The 20,521-nt window shown below is 43.7% G+C and overlaps 2 protein-coding genes across 6 annotated transcripts; one reads left to right on the top strand and one right to left on the bottom strand.

Moving 5' to 3' along the window:
* Positions 1-934: 934 nt before the first annotated feature.
* On the bottom strand, positions 935-12,021 carry cdk5rap1 (CDK5 regulatory subunit associated protein 1). Of its 4 annotated transcripts, none has more exons than XM_088608400.1 (13): positions 11,123-12,021; positions 10,508-10,611; positions 9,907-9,941; positions 9,583-9,683; positions 8,609-8,819; positions 7,568-7,688; positions 6,645-6,875; positions 5,425-5,522; positions 4,502-4,557; positions 3,698-3,828; positions 2,657-2,806; positions 1,982-2,050; positions 935-1,176 (listed from the first exon to the last, which is right to left on the bottom strand). In XM_088608400.1, the coding sequence occupies exons 1-13, from the start codon at positions 11,409-11,411 to the stop codon at positions 1,093-1,095; spliced, it is 1,680 nt and encodes a 559-aa protein (XP_088464526.1). In that variant the 5' UTR covers positions 11,412-12,021; the 3' UTR covers positions 935-1,092. The 4 variants fall into 4 exon arrangements, with proteins under 4 accessions (XP_088464526.1, XP_088464525.1, XP_088464527.1 ...); XM_088608399.1 differs by having other exon boundaries at positions 1,982-2,122; positions 11,123-12,020; XM_088608401.1 differs by lacking the exon at positions 1,982-2,050.
* An 848-nt stretch (positions 12,022-12,869) lies between these two features.
* Positions 12,870-20,346, top strand: ghrh (growth hormone releasing hormone). Of its 2 annotated transcripts, none has more exons than XM_088608376.1 (6): positions 12,870-14,482; positions 15,332-15,465; positions 18,989-19,096; positions 19,283-19,387; positions 19,464-19,586; positions 20,067-20,346. In XM_088608376.1, exons 2-6 carry the CDS (start codon positions 15,383-15,385, stop codon positions 20,089-20,091), a joined length of 444 nt encoding a protein of 147 aa, XP_088464502.1. In that variant the 5' UTR covers positions 12,870-14,482; positions 15,332-15,382; the 3' UTR covers positions 20,092-20,346. The 2 variants fall into 2 exon arrangements, with proteins under 2 accessions (XP_088464502.1, XP_088464500.1); XM_088608374.1 differs by having other exon boundaries at positions 12,871-14,482; positions 15,372-15,465.
* Positions 20,347-20,521: the final 175 nt, after the last annotated feature.

The raw sequence follows: 20,521 nt of genomic DNA, 5'->3' as shown, positions 1-20,521 counted from the left end.
AGTAAAGTTTAGAATGAAGCTCCTCAGGGAAAACCTAAAATGATCTTTAACAATAATCTAAAATTAGTACTTCAGTCAGTGTACTCCTTGCAAGTGCTCAAATTCTTACCAACAGTTTTTTGTTTTATGTCTATTTGATGAAAAATAGTTAAGAATTATGTGTATTGTATGATTTATACTGTAGTGTTATGTACCCGTTGGGACAAATGTTCACTATACAGTTTGATCTCAGTGGATCACCGTGTTGTCAGACTATAAATCAGACTTAGTATCAATTTGAATTGCATCTGTTTAAATGTATTTGTGTTAAAAATTCTTTAAACAATTGTTTTTAGTGATTATGTAGTAGCACTCTCCTTACCACCCACTGATGAAATCACAGTGGGGTTGATCATTGCAGCACATGTGTTAATTTCTATCTAGTTAATAGTGTTTCAATTAACACAAAGAGGCTTTTGTTTTCATCTATATTGGGAATTAAAGAAAGTAAGTTATATCAGAAATAATAATCAACACATTTTAAGGACTCAGTGTTCTCTTATTTGGATGAACTGCTATCATTAATGTTTAGATAGATCATTAACATAGATTTACCAAACAACCTTGCATTTCAGTGGAAATGGCCTGTAAATCCTTAAGAATTAACACAAAACTGAAAATTTGTGAATGAAAAGCACAAAGTTGCATTTTTGGAACATTAATATAATGATATTTGCAATGCACTAAACCTATTATTGCAGTAGATGAAGTAATATCCTTCAAACATGCAAAGGAAGAATAAAAATGTGAATCTGATGGAATATAGTGCTCTCTTTTGCATTCTTCCAAAAGCTCATTACTTTATTTCATCCCGACTTTCGTATCCAACATAGATCCTAACTACAATTAGAAAATAATTAATAAGACTTTGCATATTAATACTGACACTTAAGACTTTAGATAAAACAGCAATTTTATTCACATTCAAATAAAATTGTTTATTTAACAAATAATAAGAAAGATAATAAGATAATAAGCTGTGTGGGAAAGTCCCTGCTCCTGCTCAGCACACAGCTGTGCGAGAGACTCCCTGCTCCTGGTCGGCACACAGACCTAATGCACAGCAGTCCCTGTGGAGCTCAGAGTGGAGTGGCACAGAGGAATGCCTCTCAGGCTCTGGGAGCTCGCAGATGTAATCTGAAGAAAAAAATAATGGCAATTAGACTGTGTGAAACCATATAATGGGAATTTATGGAAACAATTGAGGCACAATTCAGGGATGTTTAAAAATGTAAGTAAAACCAGAAAGTACTTGGAAAAGGAATTTTTAGTGATGACATTCAGAATCGGTAATTCTACAGTTGAAAAGATGTCCTCATCAGTTTTCCGATATTCAGCATGACTGGACCTGCTTATGAGTAGAAACCGGGTCTTCTAATGAAAACCAGGCGGCTGCTGTCAGCGACGCTGCTGGATCAGTAGGTGGCGCTCTTCAGCTGGACCAGCATTTTTGTGCAGTAACAGGGGACACTGCGACCCCAAACCAAATGCCTTATCAACTATTAATGCCATTATCTCATTAAGGTTTCCAGTGCACTGTCCGTAAGAGTAGGAGATAAGAGTGGCGTTAGCTAGATGTCTTGGCTAAATTCTACTTTGTCTCCTCGAAGATGTCCCTGAATTAACCTGCAACAATTCAAGTGAAGCAAATCTTCAATTCCACAGGTTATCTGACATGTGGTGGGGCTGCTGGTACAGAATAACTGCTGTGCATCACCCATATAGAGGCAGTGATATGGATCTCCTCCAACATGTAATTCGAAATTCTTTGGGATGGGAAGTACTACATACATGCAAATAATTATGATTATTACTAGGATAATAGATTAAAATGCATACAATCATATTTACATGTATGATAAAGGTTACTTGAATAGTCTTGTATACAGAATGGCTGAAGCAGGTCATGCATGCTGCTAGAAATGAACACGCAGTACTGTACCTTGACTAGCACATAGTCTCCTGGACTGATGGCTGCAGTGCAGGGGGAGGAGGGGTTTGTGGGAACTTCCTGCCGAGGGAAAATCACCTTCAGATTGCCCTCATTCCGCCCACACAGCTCTGTCGCAGACCTCTTACTCTCCTGCAGGCACACAGCTGTCAAGCCCCTGGCGTGGCAACACATGCTAGATCTTTCTTAACACCTGCCTCATGTCTACCAGCACAGAAAAGTCCAACTATTCTACACGTTAGAGAGGAACAAGCAGGATCTCAGTGTCAAATGTACTTATTGTGTTTTTCAGACCAGATATTATGTTGCAAAGGGCAGCGGGAGTTCTTATGTATTTACACTTTCAGCACTGGGCAGTTAGGTTTGCCAACAATTGTAGTTTCTCAGATTAAGAAAACATGTTTCTCCTTTTCATCCAAACCTCAAAAACACAAAAGATTGAAACCGTTTAGAAAAACAAGTCTGTTTTGCAGCACCAATCTAAAGTGTAAATATCACTTTAAAACTTGTGCCCAATTAGTCTGCTAACGACAGTCATGACTGACGGAAAATTAAGCACCAGAGGAATCCTAGGCTGCCATGGAAAAGGCACAGATCCTCAACTGGTCCATCACTGTTTTATAGCCGTACATGTGGAGCCATGAGTGAGATGCCTGCAGTACCCACCCCTTCCACCAGGACGAGCTGTGCGCTCCCGATGAGTCCAGCATTCACTTTTGAGGCCTCCTCCCTGAATACTGTGATAAGCTCCTCTAGGCGGCGCTGTTTTACCTCCAATGGGACGTCGTCCTGGAGCCGATGGGAGGCATGGGTTTTCTGCAAGAGAGACAGGAAGCAGCCGACAGTCGTGTATTAACACCAACCTGTGTCTATGGAGACCTGTTCAGACCATTGGAAGTACCAATTCAACCCTTTACAGCCGACGTACCGGCCATGATCCGAAGAAATGCAGCTCTTTATCAGGAGAAGTGAAAAGTGAAAGGGACAGGTGTACCAGCGAGATTATAAAAACAACTCGGAAACAAATTTGTTACCGTGTCTTCTGACATCTAGATGGGACAGTATCTGCTAAGCAGAGGGTCACAGTGGAGTATGTTTAGGTACAGAGGAAGACACTGCCTTTGAGCTTGATTTTAAAATTCAAGGTCTGACATCCACAGACTTTCAGGTTTAAAATAGATGTAAAATGACAACCCATTTAACCTCAAAACAAAGAGTAATGAAGTAAAAGGAAGCAAAAAACAGAATTAATAAAATAACTTTAAGCTACAACATCCAGGACATCACTTGGCACTGGCGTAGGGGTTCCCACCACACTCTGGGCCTGGGGACCCCCCACACCTGCTAGTATTTCAGCCCAACTGTGTCCTGTAACAAAACCGAACCCCTAACTGACCCAATAATGGGGTTAATTTTAAGCTATTAACTACTTTGGGTTACTAAACCTTCTGGAAGTTACCTATTAAGTACTGGACTTCGTAAGCAACTTAGGATTTCTTGATTTAGAGTACAAAATCTAAACTTGCCGAAGTTCCTGCACTGACGAACATGAGAAAGTTCACAAACGAGAGAAAGCCATTCTGCCCCCTTCAGCCATGCTCTACAGCATGTGCTGACACACAGCGAAAGGTCCTTTATGTGCAGTGTGTCTCTGTATGGTAGCTGGGCCAGAAAGAAGCCTCACTGACAGAAGGCCCCAGCTCTCACCTGTCTCATGCTGTAGGCAAAGAGGAAGCCCATATTGTACCGCACGTCTCGCAGGAGGGACACGGTCTGCTGGTGATCTTCCTCAGTCTCCCCGCAGAATCCAGCAATGAAGTCGCTGCTCAGACTCACCTCTGAAACACCGCAGGGATGAGCTCAACACTGGGGCAACCGAGACAGTTCCAGGACCAACCCCCTCACCTACAGTATACCACCACCTTTCATCCCAACAGCACAGGGCCAACAAAAAGACGCCATTCAGTCTCATTTGGTAATTTAGTATCAAAGTGGCTGGCTGTGTCTTGAAAGAGCTCAGAGTCTCAGTATCAGCCACCTGTCTGGATAGCCTATCCCAGACACCCAAAACTCTACGCATGAAGAAGCTTTTCCTCCTCTCCAGCCTAAATAAATACACTTTGATCTCCTGGCTCTCCATCTCCTTCGTTCTAGACTGAAGAGATTTCACGCCTTGACCTTGTCTGCACATGATGATATCAAGATCTTTCTAAACAAATTTTGGCTGTTTAAAAAAAAATATCATCATGTAAGTATCCTGCAGTTGGAAATGATAATACTAAACTAAAAGTAAGACTAGTTGGTCTTTGAGTTTCCTGGTCCAACTACATCCCTCTTTTTATTAACTGGTGCTATACAGTATATTTGCAATTATCCAAACTGTGGGTACAACTCGCATGCTTTGTGAGAGTCCAAATACCTGAGCTGGAGCGTTCCAAGTGGCTTAAACAGTAAAGATCATGGGCTTGAGCTTGGGGCACGTGAAAAGCCAGCAGTACCTGAGATTCATACCTGGAATTATTCCACGTATGTGAGCCACCAGCTCCAGATACGCCTCTCTGGTGTAGCTGTAAATGGAAAATAGAAACACACAAACAGCCCACCTTAGTAGTTGGCTGAATGAGCAGAGCCTGACAGGGCAGAAAACTAAAGCCACTAGAAGCCGACCCAGCTCAGACTGTCCACTACAAACGTGATCACAAATGCAATGAAAGTGAGCATAAAGTTCAAGTATTTCAGCACAAGTTAAACAGGAACTCGGTGGTGAAAATTAGACAAGTTACATATTAAGCTAGCTGCTGCGCAATTTTGGAGGAGGGTATAGCTGGTTTCAGTTCCTATTATCGAACATTTCCTTTACTACTGCAAGACATTTTTGCTAATAATATATTTCCCAGCTCCTTACTCCCCTGGGTCCTGGCCAAACTTCAAAGGCCTTTACCAATCACAGCCTCCTAATAATCCCCATCTCTGAACTGGCTTCATCACTCTGTTCTCCTCCCCACTGATAGCTGGTGTGTGGGGAGCATACTGGAGCATCATCCAGGTGGATGCTGCACACTGGTGGTGGTGGAGGGGAGTCCCCATTACCTGTAAAGCACTTTGAGTGGAGTGTCGAGAAAAGCACTATATAAGTGTAAGCTATTATTATTATTATTATTATTATTATTATTATTATTATTCACACTCCTCCCAGGGGGACTCTATCCTCAAGGTTTTATAAGTCTCTTACAAATACCCACACCCCAATACTTAGTATAAGAGATATTTCAGCCCAGCCCTGTAATGCAACAAAGGGCTCAGAGTTTGACAAGAAGCAGCAGATACTATGGCCCTCATGCCCTGAGCCTGCTGCCCTGTGTGCGGCTCTTCATGTCACCTGCTCTTCCCCCTCCTCAGTGCGCTGCTCTAAAGGCACACAGCTCGCCTCTCACCCTCGCCGCATGGCCTGCAGGACTCTGCTGCTGCCACTCTGGGCTGGCAGGTGGATCTGCTTGCAGATGTTGCCCCTCTCCTGGATGAGCTGGAGGACCTGCAGGACAGCATGATGACCCGCACATCAGGCTGACCTGTATCTGTGATCGAGATCAGCTATGCCTGACCCACTTTGTCAGTGAATATCCAACGGCGAAACAAAATGATTTAGAAATGCCAGCTGCTAAAGGACAAGTAAATTAAAATATGAATGCATCTCTGATTGCTCTAAGTACGCAATTAAATTAATACTTGTTAAATGCAGGGTTTACCTATGACTGACCTGTGAAAAAAACTCAATCTTACAGGAATAATACAGCACATCCTGTGTCTTTTCGTTGCCTCTAGAATGTATCCAAAAAGAACAACTGCATGTCTGATACTGATACTAACAACGCTGATTCACAGACACTTAGCCTGCTCCTGTGCTTGTTAGTCCAAAATGCTATAATCGGTACAGATAACTGGAGGTCCCCACTGGGTGTCACTATGCACTTTCTTTTGAAACGCCAGTTCACACATGATGAACTTTTTTTTGAATATGCTGCAATGTTTTTTAGCACAAATAAACTAACAAACAAGAAGATACTAAACCTATTGAGATTGGAAATGGATCAGAAACTGTATTAACAAAGCAAAGAATGCTGTAGTGAAGCAGTAAATCCTTTGGCTCGATTTCTGTTCATTTTTGTGCTTTTACAACAGGTCTAATTGCAGTGTGCACTATATATATGTATATACTTATTATGCTTATATATATTAGGCGTAGCGGTGGATCTGTGGCTAAGGATCCGCGACTGTGGCTGGAAGGTTGCTAGTTCAATATCCCGCGGCCGGCTGAAGAATCCTACTCTGTTGGGCCCCTGAGCAAGGCCCTTAACCCCAGCTGCTCCAGGGGTGCTGTACAATGGCTGACCCTGCGCTCTGACCCCAAGCTTCTCTCCCTGTATGTGTGTCTCATGGAGTGCAAGCTGGGGTCTGCGAAAAGACGAATTCCTAATGCAAGAAATTGTACAGGGCTAATAAAGTGATGTTAAATGCTAATTATGCAGAGAGCTGCTCTGCACTCCAATGGGTATTCTTGGTTAAATCATGGTAAACCACTAAACAGGATTATAATATACTGTATATTATACGATATCATCTCTGCTCTGTGCGGCAGTGCAAAGTGATTCTGCACCTCGTCAGGAAAGTCCTTGGGGTGCGGGGAGGTGAAGTGGACCCTCATCTCGGGGTCCACCAGGGAGACCCTGTCCAGCAGGTCGGCGAAGCGCAGGCCCCCCCGCCTGTCCCGGTACAGGGCGCTGAAACCGCGGCTCCGCCTCGTGGGCTCGGCACCGCCGAGCTGCTGCACCGACGTGTCCCTGTAGCTGTTCACGTTCTGGCCGAGCAGAGTCACCTCCCTCACCCCCTGGGAGAGCACACAGCCAGTCAGGGCACGGCGGGACTCTGCCTCCTGAGGCAGATCCCTCCTGCTGAAGAACTGAAGATCGGCCACCGGACAACGTGCAGAACTCCAGAGCGGAGTCTGAATGCATTCCATCCGACGCAAAACAAATCTACATTTGCTTAGTTCTCAACACACCCCCTCTTTGATTATCAAGGCAAACGGCTTTCTTATAGCTACGTTTCACAACATAACACCATGTAAAATCATGCAAATCACAGTTTTTATTCTTATTCTCCACATCACTACCACACATTATCAGCATTGCCAGATGTGTCCGACGAAGCACAAAGAAGCACCAGGCTTCTCAATGCAGAATAAAAACTGTCCTTCGTAACGTTTTGGAAATAAGACCGAGATTAAAACGACCCGACACCGAACAAACGCGAATTGCAGGAACACCCCAGGACTGAGAGAAAGGTCAGAGGTCACGGAGCTATAGCTCCGTCATCCAGTGCAGGGCTTCTGGTCCAGGTCCTGTGCAAGGCCACTGGCTCACAAACTGATCGCAGGATTGTCCAGCACTCAGGCTTCCTACGGACTGTCCTGCCAACAGCGCAGTGTCTGATCACACCCCTGCCCGAAGGGCACAGCACCCAAAGCACTTAGACCACCCCCCCCCCCGCCCCGCCCCGGGCAGCGCGACCGGAGCTCACCTGGTCCGAGAGCAGCCGCACCTCCTCCAGGATGGAGGCGATGGGCCGGCTTCTCTCCCGGCCCCGCGTGAAAGGGACGATGCAGTAGCTGCACATGTTGTCACAGCCGCGCATGACGGAGCTGGGGGAAGAAAGACACGAGCCGCTGGGATTAACGGGAAGAACCAGTCTCCCCCTCCACAGCGAGCACTTCCCTCTCACTGGAGACCAGGGTTTGTCGCAGAAAAGAAACACCCTTCATCTCTGTTCAAAGCTGAATTTAGGTCATTATTTGGATGGCACTTGGAAAACAGATACACTAAAAATATCTGAAAAGTAAACCTACATTATGTATCCTTAGACTTTTTATTTAGAATTCCACTCACAACCTGTAGGCCTGGATGGGAGACCTCCTGGGAAAAACGAAGGTTGCTGCTGGAAGAGGTGTTAGTGAGGCCAGCAGGGGGCGCTCACCCTGTGGCCCATGTGGGTCTTAATGCTCCAGTATAGGGAAGGGGGCACTATACTGTAAAAAGGCGCTCTCCTTTGGATGAGATGTAAAACTGAGGTCCTGACTCTCTGTGGTCATTAAAAATTCCAGGACGTTTCTCGAAAAAAATAGGGGTGTAACCCCGGCATCCTGGCCAAATATCCCCCTGGCCTTTACCAATCATGGCCTCCTAATAATCCCCATCTCTGAACTGGCCTCATCACTCTGCTCTCCTCCCCACTAATAGCTGGTGTGTGGCGAGCATACTGGTGCACTATGGCTCATCATCTAGGTGGGGCTGCACACTGGAGGTGGTGGAGGGGGATCCCTGTTACCTGTTAAGTGTTTTGAACGGAGCGCCCAGAAAAGCGCTATATAAGTATAAGCATTACAGTATATCAATTCCATTAGGGTAACCTACAGTACAGTAGTACAATTATTATAAGTAGACAAGTATTCCAATACAAAGCAGACAACACTGCAGAGCGCCTAGTGTCTCCCACAGAAGGAAAACAAGAGCTGTTTAAGTGGAGCTCAGACACAGGCATGGCTGCCGGCGCTGCCCGACTCACACAAAGGCGCTGTGACCCTGGGGGGTGTGGTGGACAGGCATGACGTCGGCGTAGGTCTCTTCCAGCGACAGGAGGACGTTGCTGGCCCGCAGGCCGCCGTGGGCCACGGACAGCAGGCGGGGCAGGTCGCGGTAGGCATCAGGCCCCGCCAGGACATCCACGAGCTTCTCGCGCTCCAGCAGCTCCGTCTTCAGCCTCTCCGCCATGCACCCTGGGCACAGACAGCCCCTCCCACCATGAGCGACGCCCCGCACAAGTGGGGAGACAGCCAGGGGGGATCCAGAAAGTCACCCCCCAGACCGATTACACAACGCAGGAGGATTCTTGGACAGAGGGGGACAAACAGCTGCAAATCAGAGCTTGAAAAGCTTCAAGAGTCTCAGGACTGATCTAAAACCACCTTGAATGGCTTATTTCTGAGAGCTCTCAGCCCTGCCCAGTAAATAAAACCAACATTCAGCCAGCAGTTCAGTCAAGAACCTCAGACAAGTAATTCAAGGTGAGCTCTCCAACATTTTGTCAAAACAGATTTGGGAGGACAACTTTAAGGACATTCTGAAACTTCAACTCATTTTTCACTGTCATAATGGATGATGGATACCACTCAAGATTTCATGACATTTGTTAGGGGGGCGGGGGGAAGCCTACAACTAATGTGGGAATCAATGCATCGTCTGCAGGATTAGAGGAAAGTTCGGGTCGATCTGCAAGCGAATGTAAGAAAGCAATCCTTGAATGTACAGAAGTTCTAGTTTAGAAATAGAAGATTGCCTCACATAAAGTCTGTATGATACAGGATAAGGAGCAGATGTGTCAGTGTACCAATGCATGTGTTAAGGCTGGGTCACCCAATCTGCACCAGGCTCTAGTGACTATTGCAACCCTCGTATTTGGTTTAAAAGGTAAACGCTGTAGCCTGTAATATGCACAAAAGTATCGCAGCTCTCGCTCTTACAGGTGTAACGGCCACTCACCTAAAACGCCAAGTTTGAGAGGACTTCGTGTTTTGGGTCGCTTCTGTTTGAGAGCGGCGAGCTGCCTCAGTCTGTTCCAGATGGTCTGTTCAGCTTTTTCCCTGAAAACACCAAGCAGGGACCACAGAGAACTTCACTGGGGCTGAAACACACTGGCAAGCACATTCTGAAACTGTAAATCCAGACATAAAAACAAGCAGGGCTAAAACTGTAGGCATTTCATACACTGATTACAATCCTGTGAAAAATTGGGATCCAGATCCAGTCTTATTCATTTCAACCAATATATTGTATAAATTCTAAAGGCAAATGTCTTCACAGTACCTGACAGAGCATGTGACGAGTAAGATCACATCAGCCTGTAAAAGAACAAGGTTATTAGAAAAGCCAAAAGAATCGGAGGTTTAAAGTAAACCTACACAAAGAAGGGTTTTTTAATGCGATCCCATGAGTATTACGGCTTTACAATACCTTACATTACACCAGTTTTCCTATGCGGTAAATAAGGAGATGGGACAACAACAATAGGGAGTTTACAGTAATCCCATGCTGTCAGAATCAGGGAATTCCACGTTTCATACATAAAATTCCTTGTGTTCCCTGATCCTTGGCATTTGTGCCTAAAACAATTTCTTTGATCTCATTCTCCTTTATCCCCTCACACCTGTGGAGGTAAATCAGATACATGACAAACAGGCATGAGCCCCCTTCTAATCCTGCATGAGTGGACAAGATGCAGTGGAGAGGAATGACCACATTCACTGCAGCCAAGAGATGGTACCACACCAGCTTACTGCAGGCTGGAGACTGAGGACTCTCTGTTGGATTCTATCTGGAAGTAGGAATCTATTTTGTGACGGAACTGATTTGATATCGACCCAACAGAGATGTTATCCAGGTATGACGGCCACGCTACAGCATTTACCTGAGAAGGGTCTTTGGTGCGTAGATACCCTCTTCGCTGCAGAATGGACCAGGCAATCTCAGTGTCGCTGACATTCATCTGACAACCGTAGGTCTCGAAGTACACTGGGAAAGCCCATCAGTCAGGACAAATGGAATGACAGACCAGAAAGCGGGCAGGGGAAAAATGAACAGAACTAAGACACTCATAGAGATTACAATAATTACAGGTGTGAGCGAGAGAGGAAAAATTGGGGGGGAAATTTTGGAAAAATACTTCAGTTTTTCCTCTCTCGAACAGCCAAGAAATTGTGTTTTTATTGTTTGCCTTTCACAATGGAGTAAACCTTCACCTATTCCTTTGGGGCCTGCGCTGGCTGATGCAGCTCCCTGCTCAAAAGATATTACATTCAGACTTGCATTGTAAAAAGGACTTAAAAGACAAAGAGAACGTGAATAAAATGCAACACTCCTATTGTAAATGACACAAACGTTTCCGTTTTGGAGAGGCAGATCAAAGTGAAAATATCACAGAAGTAAAATAAAAATCCCAGAACTCTGCGATACCTCTTTTACGTTGAGGCTGGAATTGCATTCCATAAACTTGCCCTCATCGCTTTGTCGTCAAGACACTCACCTTTCCTGCCATCCCCACTGAGAGAGGCTTCAGGAAAATAACTGTGCGTGTCCTCCACATCTGCCTGCGGGAGCTGGGGATCCTTCTTCTCAGCAGAGGCACGTTTCAGGAAATCAGGAAATCCAGGACCGGTCGCCAATCTGTTTCTGAATTCCCGGCCACTGGTGTCCTGTCCTTCTACCGTAACTGAGAGGGGGGGGTTTATACAATAGTTGTGCTGGGGGGGCAGTTCTGCAAGGCGGCGATGCCCCCGGAGCAACAGCGGTCTTAAAAAAGCGATAATGGTCATGTCTTACTGTTCAAGACAGGATAATGCCCCCCCAAAAAACCTTCTCAGTTTTTTGACAAAAGTAACATGCTCAGCGACATGAAAAATTAAAAGGAGGCACTGCCAGTACCATCACACTACAAATAAAATACCCCGCTATACAGTATTGCGTACAAAGTGTAAACGAAGATTTACTCTTTCAGTATTCGTTCTCTATACAGTACTCTTTCAGTATCTGTTGGATATTCTAAGGTGTAGTATTTTTCAGTACCCAGAAAAAAACAGTTTAATAGTACAATTCAATCAAAAACGTTTAGACATTTTTCTTCAATCAATGACTATCACCAACACATTACATTAATGGTGTCTTATCATTATGATAATACGTCGTTCAACTGCAGCTAAATTATAAGACAGCTAGGTAACATATTCTTTAATCCAAAGGTTACAAGATCGTCAGTCACTGCAGGTCACAAACGGCATATTTTTATTCTTAAAGCTAAACACAAACTAATGGTAAGTCTTCTTCTAGTGATAACATTGCCTCGGTTTATTCAGTTAATCACAAACCCCCCTTCTTCCCCACATTGCCTAACTCTGAAGAACAAGTCCGACTCTTCAGAAGTCCCCGCGGAAACAATAGCGATGATTTTCAGTGCCTGTCTGGAACGGCCCCCCTCGCACAACGTTCCGGTGAAGCGCTCGGTGGTGCGAGGCTAGGTATTGTACACTCTTAAGTACCTTACTGTTGTCCTTTTAAACACTCCATTTCAAACATAAAAGTGAATATTTTTGTTCAGTATCAAATTGTAATTGATTTTGTTTTACCAAGAAAAATAACTTTCCTGTTTTAAGCTTTAATCTTCATATTTGGAATCCAGTTAGTTCCTTTTTTATTGAAACAATACTGCTCCACCTAGATGCTTGGTTTGACAAATAACTTGTGCATACCTTTTTTTTCCCTCTAGGATTGTCTGATGGTATAAATAGCATGTGCCCTAGATCAGTTTGTCATTCTTACTCCTGTGTTGTAATCTCTGCACTGATTTACTGTACTATAAAATACGACCTGTTTTTCAAGATTGTACTTTTAATGTGCAGGACTTAATATCTTATTGTTAACCTGCAAAGCATTATGAAAACCTGCTCCCGCGTATTTAAGGGGTCTTTTCAAACGTGATACTCCCTGTTCTTGCACTACATGAACGGGCTGTGCGTGCCTCAAACCAGATCATGAACTGAGACTTCTGTGAACATATAAGCAATACGTTGAGTAGGTTTATGTCCATATTAAACTCTTGAGTGTAGAAATATTTGAAACTCCACTTTTTTTGCTTAAGCTTAGAAAACTAATTGTTTGAAATTTTTCTACCTTTTGAGTTGAGTTTTGTTTGGAATCTGTGTTCTAATGTAATGTTCAGTTAGTGCTTTTGAAATGCAATACATGACAAGGTGCTTTATAAATAGAATGTTATTCACTGTAAATATTTTATTTTCTTCCAGGCCAATTCGACATATATCCAAACAAAACGACACCACCAAGGCAATGTCAGCTTCATTTTACCATGGCAAATAAAACATACATTGTTAAATATTCAGTGCTTGCAAAACAGGAATAAAATATTAACAAATGTGAGAGGACTCTCTGTGAAATAGTTGACAATGAGGCTACTTATGAAAAAGTGTTTATGTTGACACATTATGTGCATATTCTAGATAATGCAGAGAAGCAATAAAAAAGCAAACAAAATGTTAGAATATAAAGTCCGAATTGTTGAATGTCATGTTGAAATTGTATAATATACTAGCAAGACCTCATTTTAGAATTTTGTTTACAGTTGTGGTCACAGTGAACAGAGGCAACATGATTCAGCTGAAGTTCCTCAGAATAAACAGTGAAACACCATAAGATAGTGAAAAGAAGTAAAAACTACGTGGAAGCGTATTTAAAACTGAGAGGAAGAGACACATCTTTACACAAGAATAATGACAGTCGGCAAGTCATGTTGTTGAAGCTGATACCTTCAAGAAATGGCTGGACAAGATCCTTGGATCAAAAAGTAATTAACTGCTAAGCAGGCTAGATAAGATGAATTCCTCTATAGCGTTTTTCTGGACACTCCACTCAAAGTGCTTTACAGGTAATGGGGATTTCCCTCCACCACCGTGCAGCATCCACCTGGATGATGTGACGGCAGCCATAATGTGCCAGTACTCTCACCACACACCAGCTATTAGTAGGGAGGAGAACAGAGTGATGAAGCCAGTTCATAGATGGGGATTATTAGGAGGCCATGATTGATAAAGGCCAATGGAAAATTTGTCTAGGACAGCCGAGGTTACACCCCTACTCTTTTCGAGAGACGCCCTGGGATTTTTAATGACCACAGAGAGTCAGGACCTCGGTTTTACGTCTCATCCAAAGGATGGTGCTTGTTTACAGTATAGTGTCCCCGTCACTATACTGAGGCATTAGGACCCACATGGACCACAGGGTGAGCACCCCCTACTGGCCCCACTAACGCCTCTCCCAGCAGCAGCCTTAGTTTTTTCTCAGGAGGTCTCCATCCAGGTACTGACCAGGCTCACTGAGCTGAAATATCTTCCTTTTTTTGTAAATATTATTGTATTCTTAAATTGTTTTTTTTATTGGAATCCTTTACCGATGAAACCCAATAATGTATGTCAGAAAAAAAGGAATTTGTAATGTATTGCATCATGTAAATGCACTATGTTCTTTCTTAACATCTCCCAGCTATGAGTATGACATGGGTTCTGAAGTTCTCCATGGTGGGAGGGTACTGGTAATGGAATGAATAAGGTAGCTGTGATGTCACCCTGCTGTGTCTTCACTGGATGGTGTAAAAAGGCAGTGGAGAGGGAGATGTCAGATCCCTCCAGTTAAATGCAGCTGGAGCTCCAGTCCCAAACTTAGACCACTGTCAGTATTACATTGAGCCCCTCCTGGCTCGGAGGCTGGAGAGGATGAAAAGAAGCTTCACATCACAAAGTGCAACAGAGTGATCTTTCCTCTCAACACGGGACAGCACAGAGCAAGCTGAGAGCAGTTCACAACATCAACTTCTACCACGGTATGTAACATCAGAAACAGATTTTAAATGTGTTTTCATGTTGATTCTTTGTTTGCAGTCCTTGTTATTTTGGCTAATATCTATTCCTCCTTTTCTCGTAATTCAGGATTTTTATATTGCTGAAAAATAAGGAATATATACTTGATACGTTTGATATATAATGGAAATTATGATTCAGTTTCACATCAGTGTTTCTGCTCTTCTGTAAAAAAAAAGCTTTGAAAGAAGCTAGCTGTTCGTTTTTATTTGTCTTGAAAGGGTAAATACGGATCAAAATGCCAAAAATCTCACTTAAAAGTCCATTTTCTCATCATACTGTCAGGCTCGCAGTCTTTTTTGTGGAAGGAATAATGCTCTGACTCAATCTGTCTTCACCTGTTGACAGAAAGCTAACTGGTAGATCTGTCAGGGTCTCTATCTAACAGTATGTAAAATCTTTAAAGATCAAAAGCTGAATTTGTTATACTTTATTGTAATGTGCGTTTTGCACTACGTGCTGTAACTTTAAATGAGCTTTAAAGAGTTAGACTCTTATTCATCTGTGCAAACAGGGGAGATCAGTATACACAGGCAAGACACATTTACCTTAATGATCCATTTACTGGTATTTTAGCACAGAAACCAAAGGTAGCAACTGTGTAGAAAGAACCCTCAGAGTGAGCAAATGTGTCCTATTTGCTAGGTGTACAACACCTTAATAATGCTCAATACTTCAATCCCCAAAATTCAAATTTGCTTCAATGATCCAAGACAAAAACAACCAAGAAAGAAAGAAACCTGTTCCACATTTGGAGTTCTGACTCTGAGCAGCACAGGCAGGACTCGAGTCCTTTCTGTCCTTTGTTTCAGTGTCGCGTCGGGTGCCTGTGCTCCTCTGTGTTCTCCACAGAAGAGCCCACGATGGTGGAGAGAAGCACACTGCTGGTACTCTGCTGCCTGGCCATGCAAGCAGCTGGCTCTTCCTGTCTGTATCCTGGCCTGAGGTCAGTCCTGAGTGACAGTGGGGTGGGGTATCGTGTGCTTGTGTGTGAGCCATGAAAATGTTTGGGAAAGTGCTGCACTGTCCAAATACACAATGCAATGTATATGTATTGATCTGAGGTTAATTATTGTAGGGTAGGCATGAAATAAGCCAATACTAGTTCAATAGGACAGTACTGCAGTCAAAATTCCAACTGTTCTGTTGGATGACACTTCAGAATTTAATATTTTACTTTTTTGATGTTTAATAAAGGAAGACCAAGGCATGGTGGCACAGTGGTGAGCACAGCTGCCTCTCATGATTGGGGCCCTGGGTCCAATTCCTGGGATGCTATCTGCTTGGAGTTGGTGTGTTCTCCCATGATAATAATTAATAATTAATTAATTGCTTACACTTATATAGCGCTTTTCTGGACACTCCACTCAAAGCACTTTACAGGTAATGGGGACTCCCCTCCACCACCACCAATGTGCAGCATCCACCTGGATGATGCGACGGCAGCCATAGTGCGCCAGAACGCTCACCACACATCAGCTATCAGTGGGGAGGAGAGCAGAGTAATGTAGCCAATTCATAGAGGGGGATTATTAGGAGGCCATGAGTGGTAAGGGCCAATTGGAAATTTGGCCAGGACACCGGGGTTACACCCCTACTCTTTTCGAGAAGTGCCCTGGGATTTTTAATGACCACAGAGAGTCAGGACCTCGGTTTTACGTCTCATCCGAAGGACGGCGCCTGTTTACAGTATAGTGTCCCCATCACTATACTGGGGCATTAGGACCCACATGGACCGCAGGGTGAGCGCCCCCTGCTGGCCCCACTAACACCTCTTCCAGCAGCAACCTTAGTTTTTCCCAGGAAGTCTCCCATCCAGGTACTGACCAGGCTCACACCTGCTTAGCTTCAGTGGGCTGCCAGTTGTGAGTTGCAGGGTGATATGGCTGCTGGTATCCCATGATCACATGGGTTTCATCCCACAGGCCAAAGACTTACTAATAGGCTAACAGGATTCTGAGAATAGTCCCAGGGTGAGTGTGTGCAGTCTGTGTCTGTGTGCGCCCTGCACTGAACTGACTTCCTATAACCCACATTGCACAAATTGCATGCTGGGATAGGCTCTGGCTCCTCCACAACTCAGAATTGGATAAAGCCAGGACTTTCTGGATGGATGACCAATAAAGAAGGCGAAAACAAAGATTCAGACCTTTGAGATATAATTTATGAATACATTTTGCAATCCAGTTCAGGTACTGGGCAGTAAGCGATATTCTGTGAAATGGTTAATAGTTTACTTCGTTCTAGCAAGTAATTACACTTGCTTTCCATTAGAAAGTCCTGTTGGGTTTACATTCCCCCCAATACATTTTTTCCTAAAATAGGATCAGTAACATTTTCTGTGACCTCCCTCCTACTCCACAGATATCTTTTAACTGAAAAAGGCAGCTGAAGTGAAACCTTTGTGGGGTTGGGAATCCTCAGGAGAGGGATGAGTAGTTAGAAAACGTTTCCCCTGCTCCTCTACTCAGCCTGTGACTGCAATTACAGCCTTCTCTCACTAATCAAAAGTGGAGCTTCTTAATGAGAAAGCTGTAGGTGATTGCTCTGATGCTAGTTTTGCTACTTTATTGAAAAACGTAAATTGCCCTTAAGGCTATTTTATGGTCCAAACCATAATTCTGGGCTTTATGCAGTGCATTAGGTGGAGCCAATCTGGTTTTCACATCTAATCTTGATTATATTGCACATGTGTCTTGGAATGTAAAATTACAGTTACTTTTATGAAGACGAGACACAAATGGATCTACTAGATGTATTTCAGTGCAGTGTTACTAGGCTATAGTAGTTCAGGTGGGTAGCTGCGTCAGCATGCGTAGGCTGCAAAGGAACAAGTAATAGGTTCCAAGGCCGAAACGTTGTGTTTTCTTTCTTTTTTTCAGCATGGAATAAACCTATTACTTGTTTCGTTACTAGGCTATGATGAATTCTGGTTAGCAACAATAACTGCAACAACTGTCCTTTTCCATTTAATATTATAGAAAAGCCTTGAAGCCTAAATTGTTCTAAGAGCACTCTGACAGACATGGCAACAAGTACCAGGTGCATGAGAGACAAAGGTGTCATCTCACAAGAGTACCGAGTCATCACTGGACGAGACTGTTCTACAGACACACTGCAGAATGCTGGGCTTTACTCAGTATGTCGGCGGTAGCACTCGCGTTTTGTGATGCTAATGCTGCCCGGATATAAACTATGTCTATTGTCTCTTTTTTCACCGGGGTGTGAACTGTTCCCATTGTCCAGTTGTTCCAACTTTTGAGAGCCATTTTCTAGCCACGTCAGCATAAGTGTAGCTTTGTGTGTTATTTTCTGAAGAGGTTTCAACAAGGTCAACAGCACTCTGTTGTTCTGAGGTGTACAGCAATAAAAGCTCAAGGGCACAGGAGCATCTCCTCTGTTGAGCAGATAAGGGAACTACTATAGTTAATCCATGTAAATTTGAGCAGTTTCAACCAGTTGGTTGCTTACGTTCATTAGCTTGGGTGGCAGTAGTACAGTTCAGCCATTTTGCACTGACGGAGACCACAGACTACAGCGTTTTGGATTTGATCAGTTCAGCTGCAGAGAAAGTGCCAGCAGAAGGTCACAGCACCTGTCCTTCTGCGTTGTGAACCAAGTTGTAATACCCATCTTTAAATCCTTAACATTCCTTAACCCCTAACAGTTCCAATTTTTTTAGACTGGTTATTAAATCAGTATCGCAAGATTTTCCTAATTCCTAATGAAGCAGAAAATCGAGAATTTTGAGAAACCGCTGGTCTCGCCACAGGCGAGAGTCCGTGCGAATTGCAACATGAAGTGGTCCATAGAACATGATGTATGAGCCAATGAGTACAGGTTGTGCAGCAGACATTTCAGCACAGAAATGTTTGAACCTGATCTGCATGCAGAGTTAACAAATAGTAATAATTCCTTACACTTATACATCGTGTTTCTGGATAGTCCACTCAAGCACTTTACAGGTAGCGGGGACTCCCCTCCACCACCTCCAGTGTGCAGCCACACCTGGATGATGTGACGCCAGTACGCTCACCACATACCAGGTATCAGTGGGGAGGAAAACAGAAGCCAATTCAGTAGTATTTTCTAGTTTTAAAGGAGTATTTGTCAGCAAAACCATCACAAAGTCGAGAGCAGTCTTTCTATTGGATTAACAGAGACGTATTCACAAGTGTGTTTACAACGTAATAGGGCCTCATCACCTCACCAGAAGTTCACATGCGCATACCAGGAAATTTAGTCTGTTGTGATTTAAATTGGGGGTTTGTTACATGTTAATGTTTACATTTTAGTTTCATTGTGGTTTGAAATGCACTCATCAATGCCGAAATAGAAAAATAGTGTTGCAGTTCCCCTTTAAATCCTTAAACTTGTCCTTATTACATTTGTGACATAACATAACCTGAAAGAATGACAATCGCGCACATGAGGAAATTTCTTCCAAGCACATTTGGTGTCTGTTTCAGATTTGGCCAGAAGAGCACCAGCTCCTCCATCGCGACGAGCTCCTCTGGTGAAAACGGCAGCCGGCTGCCCACTGGCACTGCCCCGCAGAGGGATGGCGCAGAAAAGCGGTCAGCAGACTCCTGAGCCTTATCCTGCATGACAAAGCATGTGAAACCAGCTTGTAACTGGTTAACAGAAATAGATTATTATACTGAATGTGGGGAAACTGTAATTGGAGGCTCAATGTGTATACTGGCTGCAACTGAGCTTCAGCTTGAAGCACATTAACATCTGCGGCACTCTGTCTGTCTCAGAACAGGGAGGCATGCGGATGCCATTTTCACAAACAGCTACAGGAAAGTTTTGGGACAGTTATCTGCCAGGAGGTTTCTTCAGACCATCATGGGAAAACGGCTGAGGTAAGTGTGAAATAATGCGCCTCGTTTGGGCTTTTCCGATAAATGGCTCACATGGGTGTCTCACTTGTGTTCGAAGCCAGTGGGGAGCAGGGGTGGAGAACGCAGCCAAACGGCAGACGAGCGTTTTTACAGACACCTACCAGCAGGACCTTACTGCCATTCAACACTACAGGAGGCAGCTGGGTGTGGTCGGCCCCAGGTAACATCTCCACTTCGACTGTTCTAGAGTTCAATCAGACCCAATTTCATATTCTGTGTATGCTTTACATTTTATAACCCTGAGAGATGTTTTAATCGATCGATGTAGTAATTCAACAAAAAACTAGATTTCCAGAGGTACTTTGATTTCCTCATCTTCTGTGAAAGCTTTTATAAATGGATTTTGTTTTCCCCCAGACCATCCCCTTATTAAAAAGGGCAGTTTCAGCCTTACCAGTTGTAAGGTCACTTTAACAGAACCTTTTTATTCTGCCTGAAATAGGTGTTGCTGCTGTCAATGTTGAAGCCTCAATCAAACCTGATTTCCTGAAAGATGAGTCAAGGATTTTGCTTCCACAATTTAAAATCAATGCAGGTTTCGAAGGATGTTTGAAACAAAGAAATCAATGACAGACACGTCTCCGTCCCCAGATAGCAAGCCACTCTCTAAGAGCAATGCTGACACTGTATGTCTCTGCAGAATTCATGGCCGGACGGGGCACTGAGGACACCAAGAAGACCTGTCAGGACCACACAGCAGCTCCTTCGTTTTTAAATCACTCAACAGAAAATTAAAAAGTAGCATCGCATTTGGGAACAATCTGCCTCCACTCAGCTTAGAGAGACAGTATGCTTCACAAACGTTAAATGAAATTTACTCAACTGCCAAGAGGAGCACGCCATAGTGATTCAAAGTCCCTTCTGTTACCCTGAAAATAAAGCCTCATACATTATGTTGTAAATAAACTTTTGACAAAGCATATTCTGTTTGCACACTTTTTAACCATGAACTCTGTAGCCTCCAAGTCGCTTGTCAAATGTAACAGGACAGATACCGAAGTATCAGTGAGACGTAAGAAGATAAAGTGGACCACAGGTCTGCAATGCACATTCACCAGTGACTGTAAACAAGCAGTAATCAAGAGGAATACAGCT

The sequence above is a fragment of the Lepisosteus platostomus genome, chromosome 15, assembly GCF_059453375.1.
Source record: "Lepisosteus platostomus isolate fLepPlt1 chromosome 15, fLepPlt1.hap1, whole genome shotgun sequence".
Taxonomy (NCBI): domain Eukaryota; kingdom Metazoa; phylum Chordata; class Actinopteri; order Semionotiformes; family Lepisosteidae; genus Lepisosteus; species Lepisosteus platostomus.
This window is presented reverse-complemented; position numbering and strand designations above follow the sequence as displayed.

Bases quoted from the DNA above. Each gene is read 5' to 3' on its own strand.
- cdk5rap1 (XM_088608399.1), bottom strand. From the start codon at position 11,411: ATGACCATTATCGCTTTTTTAAGACCGCTGTTGCTCCGGGGGCATCGC. The intron at 4,558-5,424 runs GTGAGAGGCGAG...TTCCATTTACAG, and splicing joins CTGCAGGCCATGCGGCGAGG to CTACACCAGAGAGGCGTATC. The intron at 1,177-1,981 runs GTACAGTACTGC...TTTTTTCTTCAG, and splicing joins GAGACTATGTGCTAGTCAAG to ATTACATCTGCGAGCTCCCA.
- ghrh (XM_088608376.1), top strand. From the start codon at position 15,383: ATGGTGGAGAGAAGCACACTGCTGGTACTCTGCTGCCTGGCCATGCAA. The intron at 15,466-18,988 runs GTCAGTCCTGAG...TGTCTGTTTCAG, and splicing joins TGTCTGTATCCTGGCCTGAG to ATTTGGCCAGAAGAGCACCA. The intron at 19,388-19,463 runs GTAAGTGTGAAA...TTGTGTTCGAAG, and splicing joins ATCATGGGAAAACGGCTGAG to CCAGTGGGGAGCAGGGGTGG.